At 46.9% G+C, this 25,557-nt stretch overlaps 1 protein-coding gene across 5 annotated transcripts in view; it reads left to right on the forward strand.

Annotated features, from left to right (window-relative positions):
* Window positions 1–25,557, forward strand: part of ORC3 (origin recognition complex subunit 3) — an 876,882-nt gene that overhangs the window by 748,457 nt on the left and 102,868 nt on the right. For all 5 annotated transcript variants that reach the window (XM_069606386.1, XM_069606387.1, XM_069606390.1 and 2 more), the window contains 2 exons: window positions 1,797–1,938; window positions 8,405–8,521. In XM_069606386.1, coding sequence (XP_069462487.1) covers window positions 1,797–1,938; window positions 8,405–8,521 — 259 coding nt within the window. The remainder of the gene's footprint in view (window positions 1–1,796; window positions 1,939–8,404; window positions 8,522–25,557) is intronic.

Here is a 25,557-nt window from a genome sequence, read left to right on the forward strand (position 1 = left end):
ACGGCGGTGGGAAAGGGACCTGGGCAGGGGCGTAGCGGATGACAATTGGACATACGTGCTAGGCCAAACCCAGAAGGTGTCATTAAATTCTAAATTCAAGCTGATGCACTTAAATGTTCTGCACCAGGCATATCGCACTCCGGCATACTTCACAGGCATTTCTCTTCTACCCCGGACTCATGCGTCAGGTGTGGGGTTGCCCGGGCTGAGTTCCTCCCTCTGGCCTGGGAATGCGCACAGGTTTCCCACTTCTGGGCGGGGAGTTTGGAGAAAGTCTCCTTGATCATTGGGGAACAACTGGAGCTGGACCCTGTGTTCATTCTCCTTGGATGTACAAGGTCCCTGCCCCGGGTGATGAGTAGTTTGGCAGGTCTGTTGGTGGTGGTGGCTCGCAGAAGGGTGGCAATGGCTTGGGGGAAGGGTCGTCCTTCCAGTTTGCAGGGATGGATGCAGGATGTCACCTGCTGTCATGATGTGGAAACTGCTTCGATTTGAACTCTGCCGAATCACGCCTGAGGTCTGGGCTCTGTATGTACAATATTTGATTACAGCAGCTGAATACGAATCTGGTATGGGACGGAGGGCAAGTTCTATGTAACTGTCATTGCCGGTGCACATTTTTTTTTCTTCGGGTGAGCCGCGTGATTGCTTCGGACTCTTTCGATGCTTATGTTGATGCAAAATCAAATATAAAGTATTTAAAAAAATAAATCTTCCCCAGCCAATATATCTCTTGTGTTTCTGCGATCTGCTACTGGATGGCACTTAGTTATGCTATGCTTAACTCATTGAAGAACGAAGTGATCTACATTCCTGCATCGAATGCCCAATCTCCTTCCCTCACCCATCTCCTTCCCACAGTACTTACTTTCCCCCTCCCTGAAGGTGTGCAATAGTGTTGTCCTTTTTTGGCAGCGACCTAAAGCTTTACCCCTTTATTACTTCCACCTACACTGCCACAAGGTTCAACCTGCTTAACAAATGAAAAGGTTCACCCCTCCTCACTTACCATGCTAACAAAACCCTCATTCAGACCTTGGTCCTCAGCACCCTTGACTTCTGGTCCCGTCCCTTCCGTGGTCTTCCACTGTATTCATTCTCTCCACTTGACAAAGTACTTAACTTTGCTAACACACCCTCTACAATCTGATCGACGCTTCTCTCAATTCAAAACATTGCCATTATGCCAGCTTTCGATGGAAATACGGTCACTCTTTTACTACTTACTGCTTGCGTTTATGTCCCTAGATGAGCTTGTACACCCCTATTTTGCTAACACTATCTCCCACTACTCTCCTCCTTAGATCTCCTGCTCTAGCACACTCGAAAATCTCCCTGTGGGGCCTCAGGGCTTCCGCTAATTTTTCCTTCTTGCCCAGCTCCACTTTAACTCACTTCCTCTCCATGCTGAAAACTGTACTACAATCCAGTTTTTCAAATATGCAATAAGGCTTCACTTCCTCAATCTAGAGGTAGTAGCCTCTACTTGTACATTTTGTCCCATCCCGATTATCCCACTCCTTTTCCTAGCGTACATGCTTTGTTGCATATAGACCACTGCCTGTCATCTGTTATGTCCCCTGTTACTTTAGCCTCAATTGACCAGCACCCATCTGCCAGCTATTCACTTACTGCTCCGCTTATGTTCAGCACCTGACATCCGGATTGCCCTGTTGACAGATGTCTTTTTGTTTCCAGCTGAAACGCCCTATAACCTGAATTCATAAATATCCCTGTGCTGTAAAGAAAAAGAAAGCCTGATGTACTTGTACTGATGCTTGCACCTCCTCTTTCAGAAAGTACCTTATGCCACCCGAGATGCAGACCTTGCATGAGGTGATGTACTTCGGTGCTGCCGTTACCCTGCGCCGGCACTTGAATGCTGCTCCACGTATTGCTCTTCATACAGCTTTAAACAACCCTTATTGCTACCTGAAGGTAATGGATTGCAAACTGTTTTTCATCACATTGAGCAATTGTTGCAGAGAAACTGACCAATGTATCATAACGGGAAAGTTCAGTGTGAATAATTGACCTCCTTTCAAGCTACAGCCCGTGTGGTGGTTATACAGCAGGTTTTAGTTGAATGAGCAGCAGGAGCATCCAGGGGTGTGCTGCTATAGTTTGTTTTGTTTTTATGAGTCGGGGGCTCCGGAATATGACCTTGATGTCAAGGTCATGGATTATCAGGCTGTTGTGTAACACCTTTAGGTAGGTGATTTAATTTTAAGAAGTTGGATGAAGAATGTGTCTGTGCACTAAAGTTGGGAATTTTGGCATTGGAGTGGGAAGAGAATGTTCATCTCAATGTTTGTCTTTTATCTAGAAACCACCATCACACACATTGTCTTGATACCCACTTCGGATACCTACATTTTTTTAACATGTTTTTAAACCCCTCCACCTTAAGTAAAAACGGTAAAGAATGTTTTTTTTTTACTTACAAATGTTAATTAAATAGCCCAAAAATGTATACCAAATGGATTGTGTCCTCCCACGTATTCCTCTACTTTGACACTTGTTGTCCAGCTTCAGCTGGCTCGGAAAAAACGTTCAGCAGAGGGCGCTGTGCGTCGATGGCGTCGAGTCGATGTCCCTCGAAGGCCTCCGCCGAGGGTGAATGCAGAGAGGGCCTATATAGCACGTGCTGCGCCCGTTGGCCTCGGTTCCGTTTTTCCGCGATAGCTTCAAGCAAAATTCGGCACGCCTCATCTTGTGACGTTGTTACAAAATCCTCTCGAGTAAAATGTCTTCTTCACGAACGCTGTCGACTCAAGTCTGGCTTCAAGAAGTACCGGGATTGGGGGTAAAAAATGTCACTTACTGACCCGCACCGTATCTGTTTGTGGTGCCTTGGTGCTGACTGTTCGAAATGCCAGTCCATGACGGGAAATGCCTTGAGGAAACGGAAGGGGAAACTAAAGGTAGGAAAACTCCCAAAGAAATCTCCCATCCGATCTGCGAAACCTTCGACCGATGAGTCGAGAGGCGACGAGGAAGAAGGCCAAGTGATCCAGGTCGAGGAGTCGCTTACACCACTCTTCTTCCTCGAAGAAATCGAGAAGGCACCGCAGATCGACTTCGGCGTCGGACGTTTCCCCCAATAGGGTTGCTTGCCCTACTAAAAATTCCACTCCGGCTGAGTGGGAGGCCTTCAGGGTTGGAATGTTACAGATTTTTGAAAAGCAAAGTCATGCTCTTACCGAGCCTTCGAAGGACGCCAGAAGGGAAAGGTCATGTCCGAAAACCTGCCCGCCCTCGAGCCCGGTTAAAATGCCTGATCTGCATCGGGAGCTCTCGAGTCCTCGATCCGAAAAACCAGACATAAGAAAAAGTCGAGGTTGATGCCTTTCGACTTCTTCGACACCGGCGGACCCCCGATGCCGACATCAACACCAAAGCCTTTGACGCCAGCTATGCCGTCGGTTCCAAGTGCCCCTCATAAATCGGTGCAATAAAGAAAATATGTTAGTACAAAACCTGACAAAATATATGCTCCACTCCCGAAGAAAGAGTTCTTTAAATCTCTTACTTCAATTTTTGAAGAGGCTGAGCAGTCTGAGGATGATGAAGCCCCATTTGGCTTGCAGTACGGTACACTCAATGTACCAGAGAGTTTTTATCTCTGAATCCAGAATGAAGGACCTATATGACAATTTGCAAACAGCAAGTGGGGTAGATACCTCGCCCCAAACTTGAGTTTGGAAAACCAGAGGCTGGGAAACATGTGGATGCATTTTATAGACCGCTCATGTCGAAAGTGGTCGAATACATGGGTTGGAGTAGGCCCCCATTGCCCTATGACCAAAAAGGACCTCAGACATTCTGGACAACGGTCCACAAACTGATCCTATTTTGCCTTTTCATGTGGCACTGCAAAAAAAGGGTGGCTAGGAACTGGGAGATTCCGGAATCTAATCTGGCAGCCAACAAGAACTTGACAAAAAAAATACCACCCCTCCAGTAGCAACCCCGACTACCTGTCGAAACACCCCACTCCGAAGAGTCTGGTGGTGCGGCAGCTACAGCGATTACAAAACAAGCAGCTTACCCTACCATCTCTCCTGATGGGGACGTCAAGCGCGTAGATGGGTGGGTGAGGAAGGTATTTTCTGCAGGGAGCATGGCACTAAAATCTCTTAACTCCACTTGTGCCCTCGCAAAGTTTTCGTATACTCTATGGGACTGTATCTCCATGGCGGCAGAACACATTCCCAAAGTAAATGAAAGGGACGGCTTCTTAGCTGTTGTTAAGGACGGCAAAGAGGCCATGTGCGCGCGTGCCTTCAATCAGGCTTGGATTCTGCAGATGGCATCAGCAGATCCATGGCTGCCAGCACCGTTAAGCTTCTCAACATGCCTTTTGACTGGTCGCCTCTTTTCGGCAACATAGCTGACGAGAGCCTTGATAAGTTGCAGACCACAAAGCCGGCAGCCAAATCTTTAGGTGCTGATATTAGGAAACCTCAGCCTTTTTTCGTCCTAGTGGGCAACCTTGGATGGGTACATCTTTGCGCTACTACTCCTGAGTTGCAAGGGCAAGAGGAATGGCCAGTCAAAGAGACCAGAGAAGATTTCCTCGTGGTGGATGAGGTAGAGGTGCCAAGCCAGCTCAAGCAGCAGCCTCCTTACCATCGGCTTCTGCATCAGCAGCCACAAAACCACTCTAAGGTCTTCAGTCACAGCTCACCTTTGGGGGGCAGACTGTCTCAGCATCTAGAAGAGTGGCAAAACATTACTTCGGATGCTTGGGCTCTAGAAACCCGTACCCCACGGTTACTGCCTTCCTTTTATAAAGAGACCTCCAAACAATCCATCGGGCAACCGCTCTTTGAGGATTACGGATCGCTCCTTGTGCAGGAGATTTTAACCCTGCTAGAGAAAGGTGCTATAGAACCAGTGCCTGTAGCGGAGAGGAACAAGGGATGGTACTCCCCATATTTTTTGATACCCAAGAAGGACGGAGGACTGAGACCCATCTTGGACTTGAGATGCTTGAACAAGTTCCTCAGGACAAGTTCAAGATGGTCACACGTTCTCAGATCCTTCAGGCCCTCCAACTCAAGGATTGGTTGGTGTCATTGGACTTTCAGGATGCTTAATTTCTTGTGCCAATCCATCTCAAGCACAGAAAATACCTGAGGTTCGCAGTTGGCAGTGCATTATCAATTTAGAGTTCTGCTATTCGGGCTGACCACGGCCCAAGGGTTTTCACCAAACTGATGGCGGTGGTGGCAGCGAGTCTCAGGAGAGGGGGAATTCATTTCTACCCCTACCTGGATGATGGGCTGATCAGGGCACGTTCTCCCGAACAAGCCCAGGATCATCTCAACGTCACCTGCCACTCTCTTCACAGACTGGGCTTCTTCCTCAATTACAAGACGTCCCATATGACAGCTTCCCAAAAGCTCCAATATATCGGAGCAGTGCTAGATACATCCCTGGGAAAGAGTGTGCCACCCGAGGTGAGGGCTGAAGACATTCTACATATGGTGACCAAATTTCAGAATGCCCACAGTCTACCGGCTTTCAATTTTCTGAGGTTTCTCATCCTCATGGCATGCTGCATTTTTCTGGTGCCAGACGACCACCTGAGAATGAGATCCCTCCAATGGGCTCTAAGAAATCAATGGTCCCAGTTCTCAGGAAAGATGTCGGACCGACTTCAGATTCAAACCAGGGTCTCAGAGGAACCCTTTTGGCAACCATGGCCAGAGACTACAGTAGTGACAGACGCCTCGCTCACGGGCTGCGCTGCCCATGCCAACGATCTGACAGTCAGCGGTCGTTGGTCTCCATCGGAGTCCAAACAACATATCTATCTTTTGCAGCTGAGGGCAATCAGACTAGCGCTGAAGGCCTTTCTGCCCTCTCTGCCCTCTCTGGGAAAAGAATGTCCTGATAATGACGGATAACACAGTGGCCACGCTCTACCTCCACAAGAGAGGATGTGTAGGGTCACTACCACTGTGCAGAGAGGCAATGCAGCTATGGTACTGGGTAATTCAAGAAGGAATCTCCCTTTCGGCAGTTCACCTAGCTGGGATGGAGAACACGGCGGCTGATGCTCTGAGCAGGCAGAGCACAATCTCCCACGAGTAGGAACTAGCTCAGGTAGTCCTTCAAGAAATCTTCACCCTTTTGGGAACCCCTCAAGTACATCTGTTTGCGACTGATGTCCACCGGAAGTGCGAATGCCATTGCTACAAAGAATTTCCTCAGAGAGGAGCTCTAGGAGACACATTTGTAGTGGACTGGGATTTTCCACTCCTGTACGTGGTTCCTCCAGTCCCCGTCATTCCTCATGTGATCAGGAGCTTGAGAAGGTTTTGGAAACACATGATCCGGATTGGGCCAGGAGGATGTGGTACCCAGACCTTCTAGACGTGTCCATCTATCCTCCAATGCGTCTTCCACAAAGAGAGTGCCTTCTCTCGTGAGAGGGAGGTTCGTTCGGTTCTCCATCCAGAGGTCAAGACTCTCAATCTTCACGCTTGGTATCTGAAAGGCTGCGATATAAGGATTGGACCACCCGGATGATGTGATCGAGGTGTTGCTTTCGGCCAGAAGGCCAGCAACAAAGTTTTTGTACCGTTGCCGTTGGAATAAGTTTTGCAACTGGTGCAAGGAAACGAATGTTGATCCTTTTCTATGTAAAACTCTGGATGTTTTATCCTTTCTTCTATCATTAGCTAATCTGGGCTTCCAGATAGGTACCATTAAAGGCTACTTGGCAACGCTGTCCATTTTAAAGCGCTCATCAAAGGAATGCTCCTATTTCAAAATTCCACTGGCGACTCAATTCCTAAAGGGGCTCACTAATGTGTTCCCTCCATCTCCTTTCCAGGTTCCGGTTTGGGACCTTAATCTGGTTTTAAAATTCCTGATGTGTGCTCCATTTGAACCTCTGCACACATGTCCTTTAAGGTTATTAACCTTCAAAACCATCCTATTGGTAGCTCTGACATCAGCCCGTAGAGTGGGCGAGTTGCAGGCTTTTTCATCCAAGCCACCCTTTAGCATCTTCCACAAGGACAGGGTAGTTTTAATGGCCAAACCCTTCTTTTTGCCCAAAATCATTTCTGACTTTCATCTGAGTCAGAAAATTGTTATACCTTCTTTCTATCCCCCACCTCCTCCTAGTAAGGAAGAATAAAAACTTCACAGGTTAGACCCTCGGACAGTGTTAAGCTTTTACATCTCCAGAATGTCTGAGTTGTGAATTGATGCCCAACTCTTCATCGGACATACAGGACACAAGTTAGGTCAGGCTGTTTCCAAGCAGACCTTGTCTAGATGGATAATTCTTACAATATTTAGAATGTTACAGGCTCGCAGGAAAAAACCCTCTTGAAGGTTTAAGAGCTCATTGCACAAGGGGCATGGCTACATCTACGGCCCTTCAAAGGGGCTTACAAATCAGAACAATTTGTGGAGCGGCTAAGTGGTCTTCCATAGACACGTTCACTAAGCATTATTCCCTGGATTCTTCCTTGGCCAGGATGGTTCTTTTGGCAAGGCAGTTCTTCGCTCTGTCCATGAAAATCTATGAATTGCAACTCTACTCCCTCCCCAAACCTAATACTGCTTTAGGAGTCTGTCAAAGATGAGAAATACATGGAGGACACAATCCATTCGAAGAACAAGTTGCTTACCCTTGGTAACGTTCTTTCGACTGGATGTTCCTCACGTGTATTCCTCACTTCCCTCCCATCCTAGCCCTCAGTAGAATTTACCACGCTATTACAGCTTCTGTTCCATCAAGGCTGAGTACGATCACCTGCATGTTTTTACGGGTATCTCTGCTGCAAGGAGGGAAAAACAGAACTGAGGCCAACGGGCGATGCGTGTGCTATATATGCCCTCGATTACATCATCCTCGACGGAGGCCTTCAAGGGACATCGAAGCAGCTGAAGCTGGACAACAAGTGTCAAAGATGAGGACTACGTAGGAGGAACATCCAGTCGAAAGAACGTTACCAGTGATGAGCAACTTGTTGTTCTTGCATTTTTACTAATGCGTGCTATGTATTTAGTACCTTTTTCCATCACTTGATTTGACACAAATGTTGGTGACAAGTTGAGCTAATATTTTTGTCCTTTTGGCACAGAAGTGCATCTTGAAGTCTTTAACATATTTGTAAAGGGAGAGAACTGCTGTATGTTTAGATCTAAAAAAAAATATACAAATGTTTGAGCCACCAAGAAGGCACATTGCAGTAATTTGTATTTCTTTTCATGTTTTAAGAAAACCTCATTGCTCCATTTCTACTATAGAGTGAGTGAACAGTGTAAGATAATATTTGAAATAGGTTGCACATATTCCTTGACCTTCATTCGGTACTAATCAGAGTGGATTTATTGTGATTGTAAACACCTCATTGCTCTCTTCATTGCTTTGCAGAATGAAGCTTTGAAAAGTGAAGCTGGATCCATATCCAACTCTGCTCCAGATATATGTATTGCTTACAAACTTCACTTGGAATGTGGCAGATTAATCAACCTCTACGACTGGCTAGAGGTATGGAAATGTAGAAGACTTTATCTGACTACAGGCAACCTTTAAAGAAGTGCTTATTGGGAAAAATATAAATAAGTGTGAGGCATGTGGGAATCCAGTACTGGCCAAGTATTTAGTCAGGACTTTTGTATAGTGAAAATGTTTTTCCTGTTATTAGGTATTTGCATCATACATACGGTTTCTCCGACCCTTTGTCAGGTTTTGCAGTATCTGACAAAGTACCATCTTTGAGGCCAGTGGATGGGATGGCAAGGCCCTGCGGACTCCCACATGTTCTGTTCCGTGATGTAGTCCCCAGAAGCGGTACATGGAAGACCCCACAGGCACCTGGGTCCATCCATATCACATTTTGCTAGCCCTAACCCCTATTAACAGCATAAGGGTAAACTCCAATTTCAACCCCCTAGCAGATTGGCAGACCAGCGTCGTATAAGAAAACTGAAATCTCCACAGTGCAATAGAATGACAGACCATGGTAGTAGAGTTTGCAGACCTGCCATCCCTGGTATCCATGAGACCTGGTTCAGGTGAATGCTGCAACTCCTGAGTGTAGCTCAGTTGGCAGTCCAGAGACTGGTAATAGGCTTGCTCCCTCAGGCCGCAAACTGTCAAAGTCAGCACAGTGAGAGCAGGAGTTGTTGATCAATGGTCCCCACGTATACAATCCCCCATGTACAATGCGAAACAAAGATGATGGTCAGGCCATTTGAAGCAATGCCCTTAAATCTGTGGGGTGGTTCGCAGGCCGAGTAGCTGGAGGTGACAAACTTCAGAGGCATTTTGCCTAAACATGTTCAACTCTCGCAACACAAACACAGCTGACAATACTTATGCCCTTAACCAGCCCAGGCCCAGGCAGGCACAAAGAGGGTCATGGCCTAATGTGTGTAGTGGGAATTGGGAGTAAGGCAGAAAGAGAGATGTTCAAAGCATAACAGTGTGGTGTGAGAGAAGAGTGATGGAGGCAGGAGGAGGAGCAGAGGCGGACAAAAGAAAGACTAGGAGGGAGAATGAACAGATGGAGAGGAGAAGGAGGAAAAAGGATGAAGAGAGGAGACAGCATGGAGTGGGTTGAAAAGGTGGAACATTTGAAAATGGAGGCAGAGTCGAAAGAGGGAGAAACCTTGGTCCATGGTGGATGTGAAGATGGTAAAAAGAAAGCAAAGGCAAAAGGATGTGGTAGACAGAAGGAGGTGACAAATAGAGACAGGGGCAGAAGAGAGAGAAACAAACAAGGTAGAGGAGGTTAAAAGGAAGAATAGGAAAGAGGAGGTGGATTCTAAGAAAGTAAAGAAATAGCACTGTTAAACAGCAGTTTGGAGGGGCCAGAGGGAAAGGAGAGGAGAACAGGCGAGGTTAAAGGAAGAGTTATGTGCCAGAACCATGGGAAGGCGATACTTTCTGGCAACAACAGGAACCGACAGCCGAATCTTTGCCTGGCTCATCCCCTACAAAGACAATGGGGCCCGGAACTCTGAATGCGGCAGGGGCAGAGTAGGGATACGGTATTACTCTGCAGAGTAGGGGACTCTCAGAGTGAATGGCTAACATAAGAATGAGGAGGGGAGGACAAGAAGATCCACACCCCACTCTTCTGTCAGCACCCACTCTGGAATGTCCTCATTTCTCCCACTTCCTATGATGTGGAAAGTATAGACCTTCTCTCCGTAAAGCAACACTGACACGCAATGTGTTGTCTAGTGTTTCTAATGGATTCCTTCCTCCCACTGATTCATTTTCTTAAATTTGTATTCACAGCATCAGTTAAGCTTTTGACATTTCTTTCAGCTACCAAGGGGCACACTGCGGCTCTGATCAGCTCTGCTTGGAGCCGTTGGTGCCCCTGACTGAACATGTGAGGACAAGGGATATATATATGGATATATGTTACATGGCCGCGGTAGTGGCCATGTAGTTATGGTTAAGTTGCTGTATGTATATGTGTGTATATATATATATATATATGTATATATATATATATATATATAATATATATTCAGTAAAAAAAAAACTTTGTTAAAGGGATGTTATGCCACCACCGTGCACTGCTAAAATTAACACCCAGGACATCAAAGATGACATCACAAATGTCATTGATGACATCACTGATGACCCTGACGTTCTGGCCACTGCCCATGGCTACAGCCTACCCCTCAAGCACTAAAGCTATACCTCTATTTTTTTTTTAGAAAACACAGCCACATTTACAAAACCATGCTTTTCGATCCTTGCCAATGAGCCTTATGCAAATTTGCTGGAAATCCACCCACGTCTTATTTTTTCAAAACTGTCAAAAGAGTGCACAAATGATTTGTCATACAAGTGGTGCACAAAATCCCAACAAACCTTGTAAACATCATCACCCCTCACCTCCTCAAAACATTATTTCATAAGTTTCACAAGTGCAATGCTCAGAAAATATTATTGTCCCGAGGGTTCGACCATGTATTTTTGTGTATACGTTGATGTATCGGAAACATTTCCAATTCACCTTACCTAATTTTTCCTCTCTTAGAAACATACGAAATCTGGCAGCAGGGCGCGTCCATCTTATGCTATTCTTATCCATTGCTGCATCTGCCTAAGGTAAACTGCCCTGACGTCACTAAATCATATGCCCCGCCCATGACCATCACATAACCAACCCTAGTGATATTCAACACCTTTCTCAGTGACGTTTCTCTTCAGCGTAGCCAGATGCGCCCAAAATCACCTGCCGCAGAAGCCGAAAATAAACACACATCGACTAACAACATAGCACGTCACAATTCGAAATATTAAACCAGTCTTTAAAAGAAAACAATAACACTGTACAATTTGTATGTAAAGTACTTTTATTTCACAATAAACTCTCCGAGAACATCCGACTATTCCCATATTCAATCAAATTGCAAATTAGTTTCTTCGCTCGTGATCGAAAATGTTAATCGTGAGGTACACGTTCTTTTTCCATACACAAAGTGTTTGTTTTTGATAAAGGAACCGCTTGGGTCGCAGAGTGAAGTCCAGGGCGTCTTCATCAACTTGGGCCTAGAGCACCATAAAAGATGTTATGTTACTCCTAATCGCTAGTGCAGCGTACGGGCACATGGGCCCTGGGCGATCGTCCCACAAAACAGTCACGGTGATCCAGCCGTTGACAACTGCATGCACCTGGCGAATGTAGAAGCCATCAGTTGGCATCTGCAATCCATGGCAATCGCAGTAAGGCAGCATGTAGCTATTTGGAAAACATAACAGAAAATATTTATCAATACCCGACCTTTATTACAATATATCTATTGATTTCTTAATTCGGCATAGAGTATAAACTAACGATTAGCACACACATCAAACAATCTCAAAAAAGACAAAAAGTACGTGGAAACTGATACACAATTCGATATGGCCATGCATGACATTTTAAAGAAATATTAGCGTTGAACCTGGGTGAATCTAGTGATAGTCTACATACACCTGCATTCTGCACTCCCCATAACCACATAAAAAAGACAACCATACAGAAAGATAGTACTTGAGTTACATTGCCAAAATTAATCTTCAGATAATAATAAGTTAAAGCTCGTTCCGGTGTACAGTCGTCAAAAGCAAACTTACATGATATTCACCGTCTCCATTCTCTTCTCGTAACTCAGACTGTAATGCTCAATGCACTCGCACCAAAGAATCTTCATGAACTGATTTTACATGTTCCTTACACACTTTTGGAATGCATAACCTTATCAAATGTTCATTATTACAAACCTCCTCTCACTGCATTCATCACGGAATATTTCCTTTCTCTCAAGGTCAAAAAACAATTGACCCTTATAGTTTCTGTCCCACGCGTGGGCTTCCTTAGCTCGCAACCAAAAAATCTAAGCTGGTGACCTTCACTCAGAATCTAAATACATTCTCACTTTGCAACAACATGGCTCAACACATTCATGAGAACTCGTACTCGCATACACGTGCAGTGCCGCTGTTTCCATCAAACACTGCAGGTGGCTGCCTCAGATGCCAAACTCTAGGGGGCGCCAGTCTGACAACAATATTATTTTAAATATATTGTAACACAGACACATTAGTCCTTCGCCTGTACTTTACGCACATTATATTGAGGAACACCTCCAAATGTACCGTGTGACTTTCGTGAAAAAAAAACACCACTTTTTTGCTTCTTGCTGCCACATCCCATCCCATCCTCATCAACCCTCACCTTCCGAGACAGTATTTGATAAGTTTAAGTGCAATGTTGTGTTTTTTTATATGTTTTTGCGGCGATGTCCGCGGACAACAAAACACGGATCAAAGATGGCGGGCGCATCAGAACAATCTGACGCACTTCACGCTCTTCACCATCCAATGAGCAAACGCGTCACATGTCCGCGGACATGGCGCAACTGATTAGCCAATCGTTATCTTGTCCGCAGAGCGAACAGGGAAGTGTGTCCGCAGAGCAGACATAGATATCACTAATTTTTTTAGACCTACTATTTGATCGTTTAAAAAAAAAAACTACTGGACGGATTTTTACCAGATTTACAAAAGCTTTGAGGACCAAACCGCTGCCTCTGCCGCAAATTTGGTGAAAATCCGTCCAGCGGTTTGATCTGTAGCCGTGCACAAAGTTTTTCCCCTATTCAGTCTATGGGAAAAAAAAAAAAAAAATTGGGACTCCCCTATAACTTTGCCCCCCCTGGACCAAATCTCACCAAACTTTGCACAAAAAAAATCAGAATGGGCCATATACATTTTTTTGCAAAGTTTGGTGAGGATTCGTCCATGGGGAGTCAAGTTATAAGCCGCCCAAAAAGTGTTCTTCCTATGGGATTAGCAGTGGCCGTGTAATATCTATCTATCTCTCTCTCTCTCTCGATATATGTGTATATATATATATATATATATATATGTGTGTATATGTGTGTGTATATATGTTTCACTCCAACAAATTGCGACTGTGCTTCTTAGGAGAAGGTCATGAATCTGAGGACTATGGTTCTGCTAGTCCATGCACTCCATGGCACTCCAGCAGCGTGCCACAAAGCTCTGCACATTTCTCCATAAGGGAGGAAAGCACATTCCATCAAATTAATTAAAAAGGATCTGGAGGAACCCCTCGCTAGAAAGGTTGCTAAGGGCAAGAAGAAACAACGTTGCATGTAGTTCTGCTCCCCCAGCAATTCTTCTAAACAGCACTTTTTCTCTTCCTCCAAAAGGCACTGTCACTCTCGCTCCAGAAAAGGTGATGAAAATACCTCATTGGAATTCCTACCCAAGAAACTGGCAGTGTTCCCCCACTAGATCCTTCACTCCGAAACAGTGGGAGGGATGGCTCCACCCATCGGTGTCGAAGCCTTTGTATGGACCAACTTTGCTCCAGCTTCCAGGACCCACTTTTTAAAGATGGGCCAAATCCTTTGATGAAGAGGGTGACCATGCCCCATAAAGGCTGGACACCTCCTCGGAACTTCACATGCAGGCCTTGACCTATGGGAAGCCCAGTGTATCCTTGCTGAGGATAATTACCAAGGCCATAAGCAAACTTTGGGTATCTGCCTCTTCAAAGCGTGTGGTCCAGTGCAACCTAACTTTTGGCTGTTTTTGGTTCAGGGTCCTCTATCAGGTCCCAGCGCTGAAATCCTGCAGAAGTAGACAAATAGTCCACCAGACCTCTTAAATCCCATTCACCCAGTAGTCTTTTACGTACAACTACTGAGCAGACCAGGCTGGCGGGAAAGCGGAAGTGGATAATAAAACAAAGGGTCATGTCTCCTCCTATAACCTCCAACTCCAGGTTCTCTCAGTATTCGGGAAACCTAATAAATACATACATGGTTAAACATCTTCAAATACTTAAACACTTCCCTTAAATTTGTATCCCTTCTCCCTTGGATTACCTGACTACCTCTGCCCCAAGCCTGGAGGCAACTCATAGAAATGGAATGCACATTTTTGGGGTTACTGTTACTCTGTACACTGCTTCTGTTCTTATTGTTAGATGCTTTAATTTGAATACTCTAACCTTGGTCACTTACCTTTGAACCTGTATTCTGAGAGTTCATACTCTCCTAGTTCTCTGCTCTCCTAGTTGGTAGAGCTAAATCTTTTTCCTCTCTCGCCTTTAGTCTCTTAGGATTACAATGAATTCCTCTGTGTCACTTTCACAATGGCTTCCACACACGAGAGAAAAACGAAATCCAGAATGTAACATGCGCTATTGCATTCAATTCATTTTACCCCAGCACGGTTTTTGAAACTGACATCTGTTTGCTTAATCTTCCGAAAAAAAAGCCCACAACGTCTTTGCCCACCTGAGTTGTTATTCTTACTGCACGGCTCGTAAGATCAAAGACAACACCTCGACTCGGTTCATTTTCAGTTTCAACGTGATGCCGGGACGCGCCTTTGGGGCCTTTCCTCAAACACGTCTATGCTGCTCTGCGCTTGTAACGAAAGCCCATCCAAACTATTTACACGTACTCCGCGATCGCGCGCAAGGCCTTATAATGCAAGCGCCTCTCTCAGCTGCTGCTGGAATATGTGCTGCTTCTAACTCATGTTTTCCTTTAAGTAAATATGTTCTCAAGTCACATTTTTACAAGAATATTTTTCCTTCCACTAATACAGTCTTAAACTTATCAGTACTTTTTCTGTTAGGCAGTTCCTTAGATTCGGCATCCGGCATCCCCCGGTGAGCAGGTGAGTGCCCTGAAGCCCCCGGCCTCTGTAACATCTTGGGCCTTGTTTTTAGGTGCCCCCGTATGCTGGCTTGCAGCCACGGCTTCCTCCCATGCTATATCCCGCCTCCCAGCCCTTCCTCTCCCGTGATTGGCTACCTGTATCAGGCATTTGTGTCCATGCTGGCTGCACCGGGGGATCAAGCCATTTAACATCTGGCATCCCCCAGTGAGCAGGTGAGTGCCCTGAAGCCCCCGGCCTCTGTAACATCTTGGGCCTTGTTTTTAGGTGCTCCCATGCCCCTGTGTGCTGGCTTGCAGCCACGGCTTCCTCCTGTGCTATATCCCGCCTCCCAGCCCTCTCCCTCCCGTGATTGACTGCCTGTATGGTGCCACCACCATCACCCTACATGAGGCTGGCTACGGTGAGTTTGCCCCCAGATGCCCCTACTACCATTTCAAACACTGTGAAAGTGTTTGAAATAGCATTCCAGCGTGCTCGGCGCTCCAGTCCCCTTCCTCCTTCCCCTGCCCAATCCCGCCTCCCAACTCTCCCCCAGCACCCTGATTGGTCTCCTGGCCACATATCATGAACCCTTCCAGGGTAGCCCTCTGCCCGGCAGCCCCTGTGGCTTAGGGCCCCAAGGCCAAGGGCGACTCAGACATTGGCGGCTCCAAGATGTGTCTGCAGGTGTCCGCTGGGGATGCCAAGGAAGCCAGCAGCTAACAGACACCAAGAAAAATTGTGAGTGTGGCATGGGTGGGGAGTAGAGCAATTACTCTACTCCAGAAAACCACTGCCACTCTATCTTACCTCCCAATAACATAGAGTGCCATAATATTAGCATATCCACACTTAGATAGAATTGTAAATATTAGCCTGCGTCGCATCTAGATGGAATTGTGAATATTAGCATGTCCACACTTAGATAGAATTGTAAATATTAGCATGTCCACATTTAGATAGAATTGTGAACATTAGCCTGCGTCACATCTAGGTAGGACTTTGAATGTTAGCATGCCCACACTTGGATAGAATTGTAAATGTTGGCATGTCCACGCTTAGATAGAATTGTGAACATTAGCCTGCATCGCATCTAGATAGGATTTTGATTGAAGGATAGCATGCACGCGCCTAGATGAAACTTGAATGTTAGCATGCGCCACACTTAGAACTGTGAACACCAGCCTGCGCTGCATTTAGATAAGATTGTGAATGTTAGCATGCCCACACCTAGATAGAATTCTGAACATTGGCCTGTGCCGCTTCCCGATAGGATGGTGAAGGCGAACAGGTGCCACGCTTAGATAAAACTGTGAATGTCAGCATGCTAAAGGTCAGGTAATCCACTAACCAATATAACCTCAAACTCTGCATACTTATCTCACTCAAAAACTCACACAACCATCTCTCGCACCACAAGCCGCACGCACTTCACAACACTGCAAAAACACATAAGCCGGAGCAACAGCACATGCTGACTGATACCGATCCAATACCCGCACCAAAGCTCAGCACCCAGTGTATACCGAGTTGAAGCTGCCAACAGAACACCACTCCTCTCACTATCCTACTCCCTCTTCACCATACTAACCCATCCCACCTTATCGTTTACAGATCCGCCAGACCGCCTGGGGACCAATTCCGTTGGTGACAGTGCGCGGTACAAATACCTTTAACATTTAACTGTGAATGTCACTTTCCATTACATGTCATATTAAAAAATGCATTTTGTTTGTAACTATTACTGTCAGTTATCTTAGTCTTGTTTCACAGGATCACACTGGTAGCTGGCTTCATGAAAGGAGTTTCTGGCTTCAGTTAACTTCAGTTTTCTAAATATTTCCTCTAGCGCTTCATGTGGCTGTAACCTCTCTTGAGCTTCACTTGAATGAAAGGCAGTTTAGAACCTCTCTACAGGTTCCAAACTACCTCACAATAATCTCTGGACCAATCATTGCTGTTGAGCGAATTCTCCATCTTGAGTTGTGACAATTGTTGCAGGCTGACAACATAGTTAAGGAGAAGAACAGTCTAAGCCCACAAGAAATTAAACTAAAAACGAACTACCTACCTAGAGCCACAACACTTGTCCCATGCCCAAAGCCTCCTCTTAACTGATACTTCATTGGGAACCACACATCCTCTGAGGGAGACTCTCCTTCAATGTAATCCTGCTATTGCTGACCCTCTTAAAGTGGGATGGTTCAAGTCTGATGTGGACCGGGATCTTGCCACAAAGCACCACCCTGCTTCCACATATCTGGGTTTTCTGTCCACATACACTACCATGGAGAGCATGGTAGTCAATGCCTCCATTGCAAGTCTAAAGCGACTACAATACCGTCTTTGTCCATGGCAAGACGCTTGGTGTAATGGTTTGCAACATTTTTATGTCCGATTGCATGATACTACAGGTTGTGAACCCTACCTGTCCTGGCAAAATACCTGCCACATGTAGAGTGTCATCTGAGGCTGCAGAAAATGTACCCATGCCAGAGATGGAGGGTTTTGTCTTGCTGGTGGAGGATGGAAAGGAGGCAGTGCAGCAGATCTTGTGCCTAGACAAGGCAGTTACTGTTGCTTGCTCAGTAGGCACTCTTGGATGAGGATATCGGTGGTTCACCCTGGGCATTCAGTTCAAACTCCTGGATATGATGTTTGACAGTGATAACGCGATTGGAACCAAAGCCAATGAGACATCGGAGACGTGTAAAGCCTCGAAGGCCACAGCCAGATTTATAGATTTAGCTGTCATGCCACCTGCTGCCACCTCTCCCAAGGGCCTGTAATTTCAGTACTTTACCTCATTCACTGACTGAGACAGGGGTCAAGGTCCCTCTGGAAAACTGGCTCAGCAATGCCTTTCTTGACAAGGTAGAGGTGCACAGAGAGGTATCATTACTGCCTCCACTGTCCCCTCAGCAAACACAGATCTACAACACCTGAGTGGCTCAAGTATTCAAAGGGGCACCTGCCCAACTCCCTGATCTACCCAGGTAATCAGGCATCTATATGTTTGCACAAATGATCAGTGCGAGCCCAGATACAGAGTGCCCCACTCTTTTTATTCCTAATACCACATGTATACAGACATGTATAAAATCACAAAATAGTATAATACATTGATCACTGTCACATAGGAAAACAGATATAGTGCATTACATATACATAACAATCAGAACTATGGAAAACACAAAAAGTGGCTTCTGTATTTGTGAGAAAAAAAACTCACTCACACACAAGATGATTTTCCTAACTCTTTGAATGAGGTATCCTGTGGTCCGGAATCTAGGACAAGAGACCAATATAAATCCAGTGTTAAAAAGGGTCTTATCCAGGTTACATTTATCTGAAGCATCTCTGCTTCATTAATCCTTTCATGCCCCACAATGGGACACCTACCGTGCACTTCAGTCTTATGCACGTCTGAGCAGAAATTGGAAACATTTCTGAACTTGTGTGTGTGATATCTGTAATGATAACACTTAGAGGGGATTTAAAAGGACCCCGCTATAGTATAGCAAGGCACTGTCCATATGTTGAACTTGTGATCAGTTATCGATTTACCTTCTCTTTCTTTACTGGTGCCTCAAGGGCCAGTGGATCCACTTCTATTGGTGTATCTAATCCTGGAAGGTGCTCATGTAATCTCCATGTGGGATGAATAAAACCTATATCTATCTATATATATTTCTGAGGCTTGTGGAATCTGCTTAGATCACATGCTGTGCATAGGCCGACATCTAGTGGAAGCTGCGGAGTATTACAGTTTGTTTTTCGAAACTCGAAAATGGGCGTCGACACAGGCGTGCCAGTAATACTATCCCTAGTGTGACGTCCACTGTACCCAAGATCCCTCACGCGTCTAGGATCCTCAGATTGTTTTTTTCCGCCATACTGGTCGGAAGCATCTTGCGGAGTTCCCTGGCCTTAGCCATACTTTTGCTAATTATTTAAGTTTAAAATTATTTATTGACATCCTTCCCCACCCCAACGTCGACCATCGACACTCGACGACGGCTGGAGAAGACATCGACCGTCGGCTGCTGCACGACGGATCTGGGCCTCGGAAGGCCGCTGGCCTCGGCCCGGGCCTAGTAGGCCGCTGGCCTCGGCCCTGCAAGTAGGGAGAGTGGGGGGTGGTACATACTCTTCACTCTTGGTATATAGGTACACCTTATAGATTTCCTACACTTACCAGCCCGCTGCCTCAAGGTGCGTATGGAGGGTACCCCTTTCCAATTCTGCCCCAAGTGCAACCGCAAATACCCTTGGGTCGACAGGCACGCCACGTGCAATCTCTGCTTGCCGAGTGACCACCCCGAAGCGAACTGCAGAGCGTGTAGTAGGTTTAAGCCTAAGACACTTAAGGACCGTTCGACAAAGCGTTGGGCCCACCACGCCAGGCAGGCGGCCATGGCAGCGGAGGGCGCCTTCAGCGATGGCAGCGACGCCGTACTTTCGGACGGCGAGGGCATTACGGCGTCGAAAGACTGCCGAGCGCAGGTCCCCGACCTCGGAAGGTTGTCCGGCAGGGCGGCTATGGGGAAGACCCCCGGCGACGCAAGCGCTACACACCCTACACACACTAAGCACACTAAGTCCAACCGAACCTCGACGACATCGACTTCTTGGAAAGAGGCACAGATAGAACGGTCCGACTCGGTGTCCTCTGGGCGCTCTCGATCGCCTCATGACGCAAGGCAATCATCCACTCTTGCCAAGAGTGCCTCGCTCCCTAGATTAATGGAAGTTCGATCGTCGGAAGACGAAGACGACTTCCACCCCCAGGCCGCGCTCCAGGAGACCGAGGCCGCAGTTAACACCAGCGAGGCCCCACGCTCAAAACAAGGTACCTCTCCCGACCCTCAACGCCAGCCGTCGAAAGTCTCTGGGGCCTCCAAGGGGCAGGGAAAACATTTTTCCACGCACGGGGAGGGGGGGAAACAGCGGAAAGCACAGCCTTCCACTCCTGTAAGACCATCCTTCCACCCTAAGCAGACAGACAAACATAAATCTACTGGGACATCAACATCCAGCAAGGGTACCCTTGATAAGTCCTCTAAGTTGCCTACTAAAGTCATACCCTGTTCCAAAGAATGGTCCAGTGAAGACATAGACAGGGTCATGTCAAGGATGTCTTCCTTAGCTGATTTTTATGACAAAAACCCAGAACATTTCCTTTCGCATGACCCTCAAGGGGCCACACCCTCAGGCTCCTCGGATCCTATCCCCCTAAGTAAAAAGGCCCGGTTCGAAAGACCTGAACCCTTCGAGGTGCAGCCTTACTCTACTCCATACTCTACTCCACACCCCAGATACCAAGGACAGCCTTTCCCTGAAGGGGACCAGGAGTTTACAATTATGGAGGAACAAACCGGGACTGAATACTATGCGGATGATGAGGACCTGGAGGAGGTAGAAGATCAGCAGGAAATTTACAGAGTAGATTCCCCGGTAGAGAGCGAAGCCCCAATTACCGACTCGCCAGTTGATAACCAGCCCCTCCTTAATGAAGTTCTCGCTCGCGCAGCAGAACATTTTCACATCGACACCCACGGTGTACAGGAGGAAAGGGACTTCGCAGAAGAGTTGGTGGGAGAGAGGAGGCCGGTCGCTCAAACCATCCCTATCCTTAAATCCATCCAACGTAGAATAGATCCATCCCTGGTGAATCCTAACCTCACCAGAGCCGTCAACCCCAGAGTCAAAAAACGTTTTCGGGCAGCCCAGTCTGACCCTCTTTATATAAGAGGACATCTTAAACCAGACTCCCTAGTGGTTACCAACACTCGGAAGAGGGCTGGGACACCCTTATCGTCGTCAGAAGCTCCTCCCGACAAGGAGAGCAAAAGACTGTACGGGTTTGGCAGGAAGGTAGCCTCAACGTCCGCCTACCAAGCAAGGATTGCAAACTCCACCACCCTGTTGGCAAGTTACAACTGCCATCAATGGGAAGAGGTCGCGGCGCTCATAGCCTCTGCTCCTGAACCGTTAAAGGGCCAGTTGGCTCGGATCTCGGCAGAAGGGAGAGCCGTGTCTGGTTGCATATTAAAAGCAACTTTCGACGCCGCGGACAACGCAGGAAGATTGATAGCAGAAGGTACTGTTATCAAGAGACATGCGTGGTTACGGCAGTCGGGGTTCAAAACAGAAACCCAGGCTTCATTAATAGACAAGCCGGTGGAATCCGATCTATTGTTTGGGAAAGCGGTCGAAGACGCACTTAAGAATGCCAAGGACGAGTACGAGACTCTCAAATCCCTTGGCCAGCTTACCAACAAACCCCCGAACCAGAGGGGGAACAGTAATTTTCGTCGCCCACGCGGCCAAAATTCACAAAGAGGCAACTATGCCCAAGGACAGGGTACACAATGGAACAACAACCAGCAGTCTACCCAAAGTTACGGCAGGGGTAACAAGAGAGGTCGTGGAAGAGGCAGAGGCAGCCCCAACAAGGGAGGTGGCACGCCTCCACCAAAGCAGTGACGCTCAGTTCAGGGTCCCTTCTCACGCAACCCCAGTAGGGGGGACGCATTTCCAACTTCAACCAGGCTTGGGAAGGGATCACCTCAGACAGATGGGTGCTGTCAACAGTGTCCACAGGATATTGTATAGAATTACTGCAGCGTCCCCGGAACCCCCCTCCACGACAAAGAGTACACTCCTTAGAACATCAGAAGATCCTTCTCGAGGAGATCGCCATTCTGCTAGAAAAGGACGCGATAGAACTTGTCCCAGGACACCAGGTAAACAAGGGTATCTATTCAACTTACTTCCTTGTGCCAAAGAAAGATTTAACAATGCGCCCAGTATTGGACTTACGGCCTGCCAACAAGTATGTCAAGCCCCAAAAATTCCGTATGACCACGCTACAAGAGGTAATCCCCCTCCTAAAAAAGGGGGATTACATGGCAACCTTGGATATGAAAGATGCTTATTTTCATATTTCCATGCTCCCAGCCCACAGAAAATACTTGCGCTTCAAGGTGGACAGTCGCCACTCCCAATTCAAGGTACTGCCCTTCGGGATAGCTTCAGCACCAAGGGTATTCACCAAGGTACTGGCGGTGGCAGCTGCACACCTACGCAGGGAGGCAATCCCAGTGTACCCTTATCTGGACGACTGGCTCATAACGGGGGAAACCCCAGGAATTTGCAGGTCAAACATTCAGAGGACTATCGACCCCATCCACGAATTAGGCTTCTCTATCAACGAGAAGAAGTCAAGTCTGGTGCCAAGCACCTCAAAACAGTTCCTAGGAGCAATCCTAGATACTCAGAAAGGGTTGACCTTCCCTTCGGAAGAGAGAATTCGGAATATACTGCTGCAAATTCCACATTATCAGTCAGGTCAACAAATAACGGTACGCAAAGCAATGCGGTTACTGGGCATGATGGCGTCATGCATTTACCTGGTCCCCCACGCGCGTCTGCGCATGCGTCCCATGCAGGAATGGTTGGCGAAACAGTGGTCTCAGGCAAGTGGTCAGTGGGACGATCTAGTGGTCGTTTCGCCAACACTCGTACAGAGCTTACACTGGTGGACAAGAGAGAATCTCGCAAGGGGAAAACCCTTTTACGATCCCGAAGTACAGGCAGTGGTGACTACAGATGCATGCCTGACTGGGTGGGGAGCTCACCACCTCCACCACACAGCTCAGGGTCTCTGGTCTGACTCAGTAGCCAAGAACCACATCAACCTGCTAGAGCTTCTGGCAGTATTCCGAGCGCTTCGAGCGTTCGAGCCCCATCTGCTAAACTTGTCGGTGCAGATCCGGACGGACAGCACGACAGCCATGTTCTATCTGAACAAACAAGGAGGGACTTGTTCGCCAAATCTGTCCAAGCTTGCCCAGAAAATCTGGATATGGGCACTCAGACGGAACATCTTCCTGTCATCACAACATGTTCCAGGGGAGCTCAATTCCCTAGCGGGTGCCCTAAGCAGGGACTCCCTCCCAGAAGAACACGAATGGGTCCTTCACAGAGATATCGTAGAAGATCTCTTCTCTCAGTGGGGTTTCCCCACTATAGACCTATTCGCCACAAGCGAAAACAAACAATGCCCAGGATTTGCATCCAGGTTCCCCCAGCCAGACTCCCAAGGGAACGCCCTGTGGATGAACTGGTCAGGGATGTTTGCGTACGCTTTTCCACCAACTCCTCTCATCAGGAAGGTGGTGTACAAGATGAACAAGGAATCGATGACGCTCATCCTAGTTGCTCCCATGTGGGCGAGACAACCATGGTTTCCACACCTACGCAGGATGGCGGTGTGCGAGCCCATCAAACTCCCAGCCTGGTACAACCTACTGTCCCAGCAACAAGGTCAAACAGTGCACCAGGAACCCAACTCAATGAACCTGGCAGCATGGCTCCTGAGGTCATAGAGTTTGGGCATCTCAATTTACCACAGAGGTGTATGGACATCCTAAAAGAATCCAGGAAACCAAACACAAGGCACTGTTATTTTGACAAATGGAAGAGATTCGTTATTTGGTGCCAGAATAAACAAATCAACCCAGTTGATTGCACTCCTTCCAACGTTGTAACATACATGCTCCACCTGCTGGACGCAGGTTTGGTTTTTAACTCTCTGAAAGTACACCTGGCAGCCCTCTCGGCTTACACCACATCCCATAACAAAGTATCGTGGTGGAAAGTACCAGTAGTTAAAGCCTTCATGGAAGGAGTAAAGAGACTTCACCCTCCTATTTCGAACCCACCGCCAGGATGGGACCTCAATGTGGTGCTAGCTAAGCTCATGGGCCCCCCTTTCGAACCCATGCATAAAAGTAGTCTCAAACACCCGACTTATAAAACGGCCTTCTTAGTAGCCATTACCTCTATAAGAAGGGTCAGTGAAATTCAGGCTCTGTCAGTGCAGGATCCTTTCTTTACTATCCACAAAGACAAGCTGGTTTTACGCACACACCCTAGGTTCTCACCTAAATTTATATCTAAATTCCATGTAAACCAGTCCATCTAGCTTCCGGCTTTCTTCCAGAACCCGCAAAGCTCAGCTGAGGTGAAACTACACACCCTTGATGTGCGTAGGGCGGTCCTCTACTATGTAAATAAAACCAGACCGCTAAGGAAAACAGATCAACTTTTTGTCTCCGTAGCTACAGGCAGAGAGGGGGATCGCGTCTCTAAAGGCGCGATCTCGAAGTGGATTATCAACTGTATACAGCTGTGTTACTCTCTTTCTGAAAAAACTCTGCCTTTTACACCAAGGGCCCATTCTACTAGAGGCATTGGGGCCACTCTGGCTTTCATTGCAAATGTTCCCCTCGACACCATTTGCAAAGCAGCTACTTGGAGCTCTATTCACACTTTTACTCAGCATTACTGCATTGACACTCATTCCAAGACAGATACACAAGTGGGACAAGCGGTTCTAAGACACCTGTTTGCTCATGACCCTTCTCACATCCCACCTCCTTCTTCGGGTACTGCTCGCTAATCTATGCACAGCATGTGATCTAAGCAGATTCCACAAGCCTCAGAAGGGATACATTACTCACCGTAATCGTATTTCTGATGCTTGTATCTGCTTAGATTCACATGCGACCCACCCTTCCTCCCCTCCGAGAGAAGGCGCATGATTGCTTGTAGTCTTACCTTTCTGTCTATCTGCTTGGATTATCTGTACTCACGCTACTCCTCATGCTTCCTCATGTCAGAAAAAATACAATCTGAGGATCCTAGACGCGTGCGGGATCTTGGGTACAGTGGACGTCACACTAGGGATAGTATTACTGGCACGCCTGTGTCAACGCCCATTTTCGAGTGAGTAATGTATCCCATATCTATCTATATATATATATATTTTTTTTTTTATTTTTTTATTTCTGAGGCTTGTGGAATCTGCTTAGATCACATGCTGTGCATAGGCCGACATCTAGTGGAAGCTGCAGAGTATTACAGTTGTTTTCGAAAAGAGACGTCGACAGGGCATGCCAGTGATACTATCCCTAGTGTGACGTCCACTGTACCTATGATCCCTCACGCGTGGAGGTCCCTCAGATTGTTTTTTTTTCAGCCATGCTAGACGGACGCGTATAGTGGAGTTCCTTTTGGCGATAAGCCATTGACTTTATATAATAACGATACTTTTTCTTTCTACCCTTTCATTGAATGCCATAACACCACGCTGAAGAAATAGAAAGAAAACTGCTCGTCGGAGACCATTGCGACGGACCATACGCCCTAGTAAGGCCCCCCTGGGCCTCGGCCCAGACAGTACGGAGAGAGGGGGGAGGCCATTTTTTAGGAGGCCATTTTACAATACATATTCTCCCCTTCCTACACTTTGTTCGCCCAGCTGCCATTTCCATAACCCATAATTATGGAAAATACACAATTTA

The sequence above is a fragment of the Ambystoma mexicanum genome, chromosome 4p, assembly GCF_040938575.1.
Source record: "Ambystoma mexicanum isolate Mex_15411 chromosome 4p, UKY_AmexF1_1, whole genome shotgun sequence".
Lineage (NCBI taxonomy): Eukaryota > Metazoa > Chordata > Amphibia > Caudata > Ambystomatidae > Ambystoma > Ambystoma mexicanum.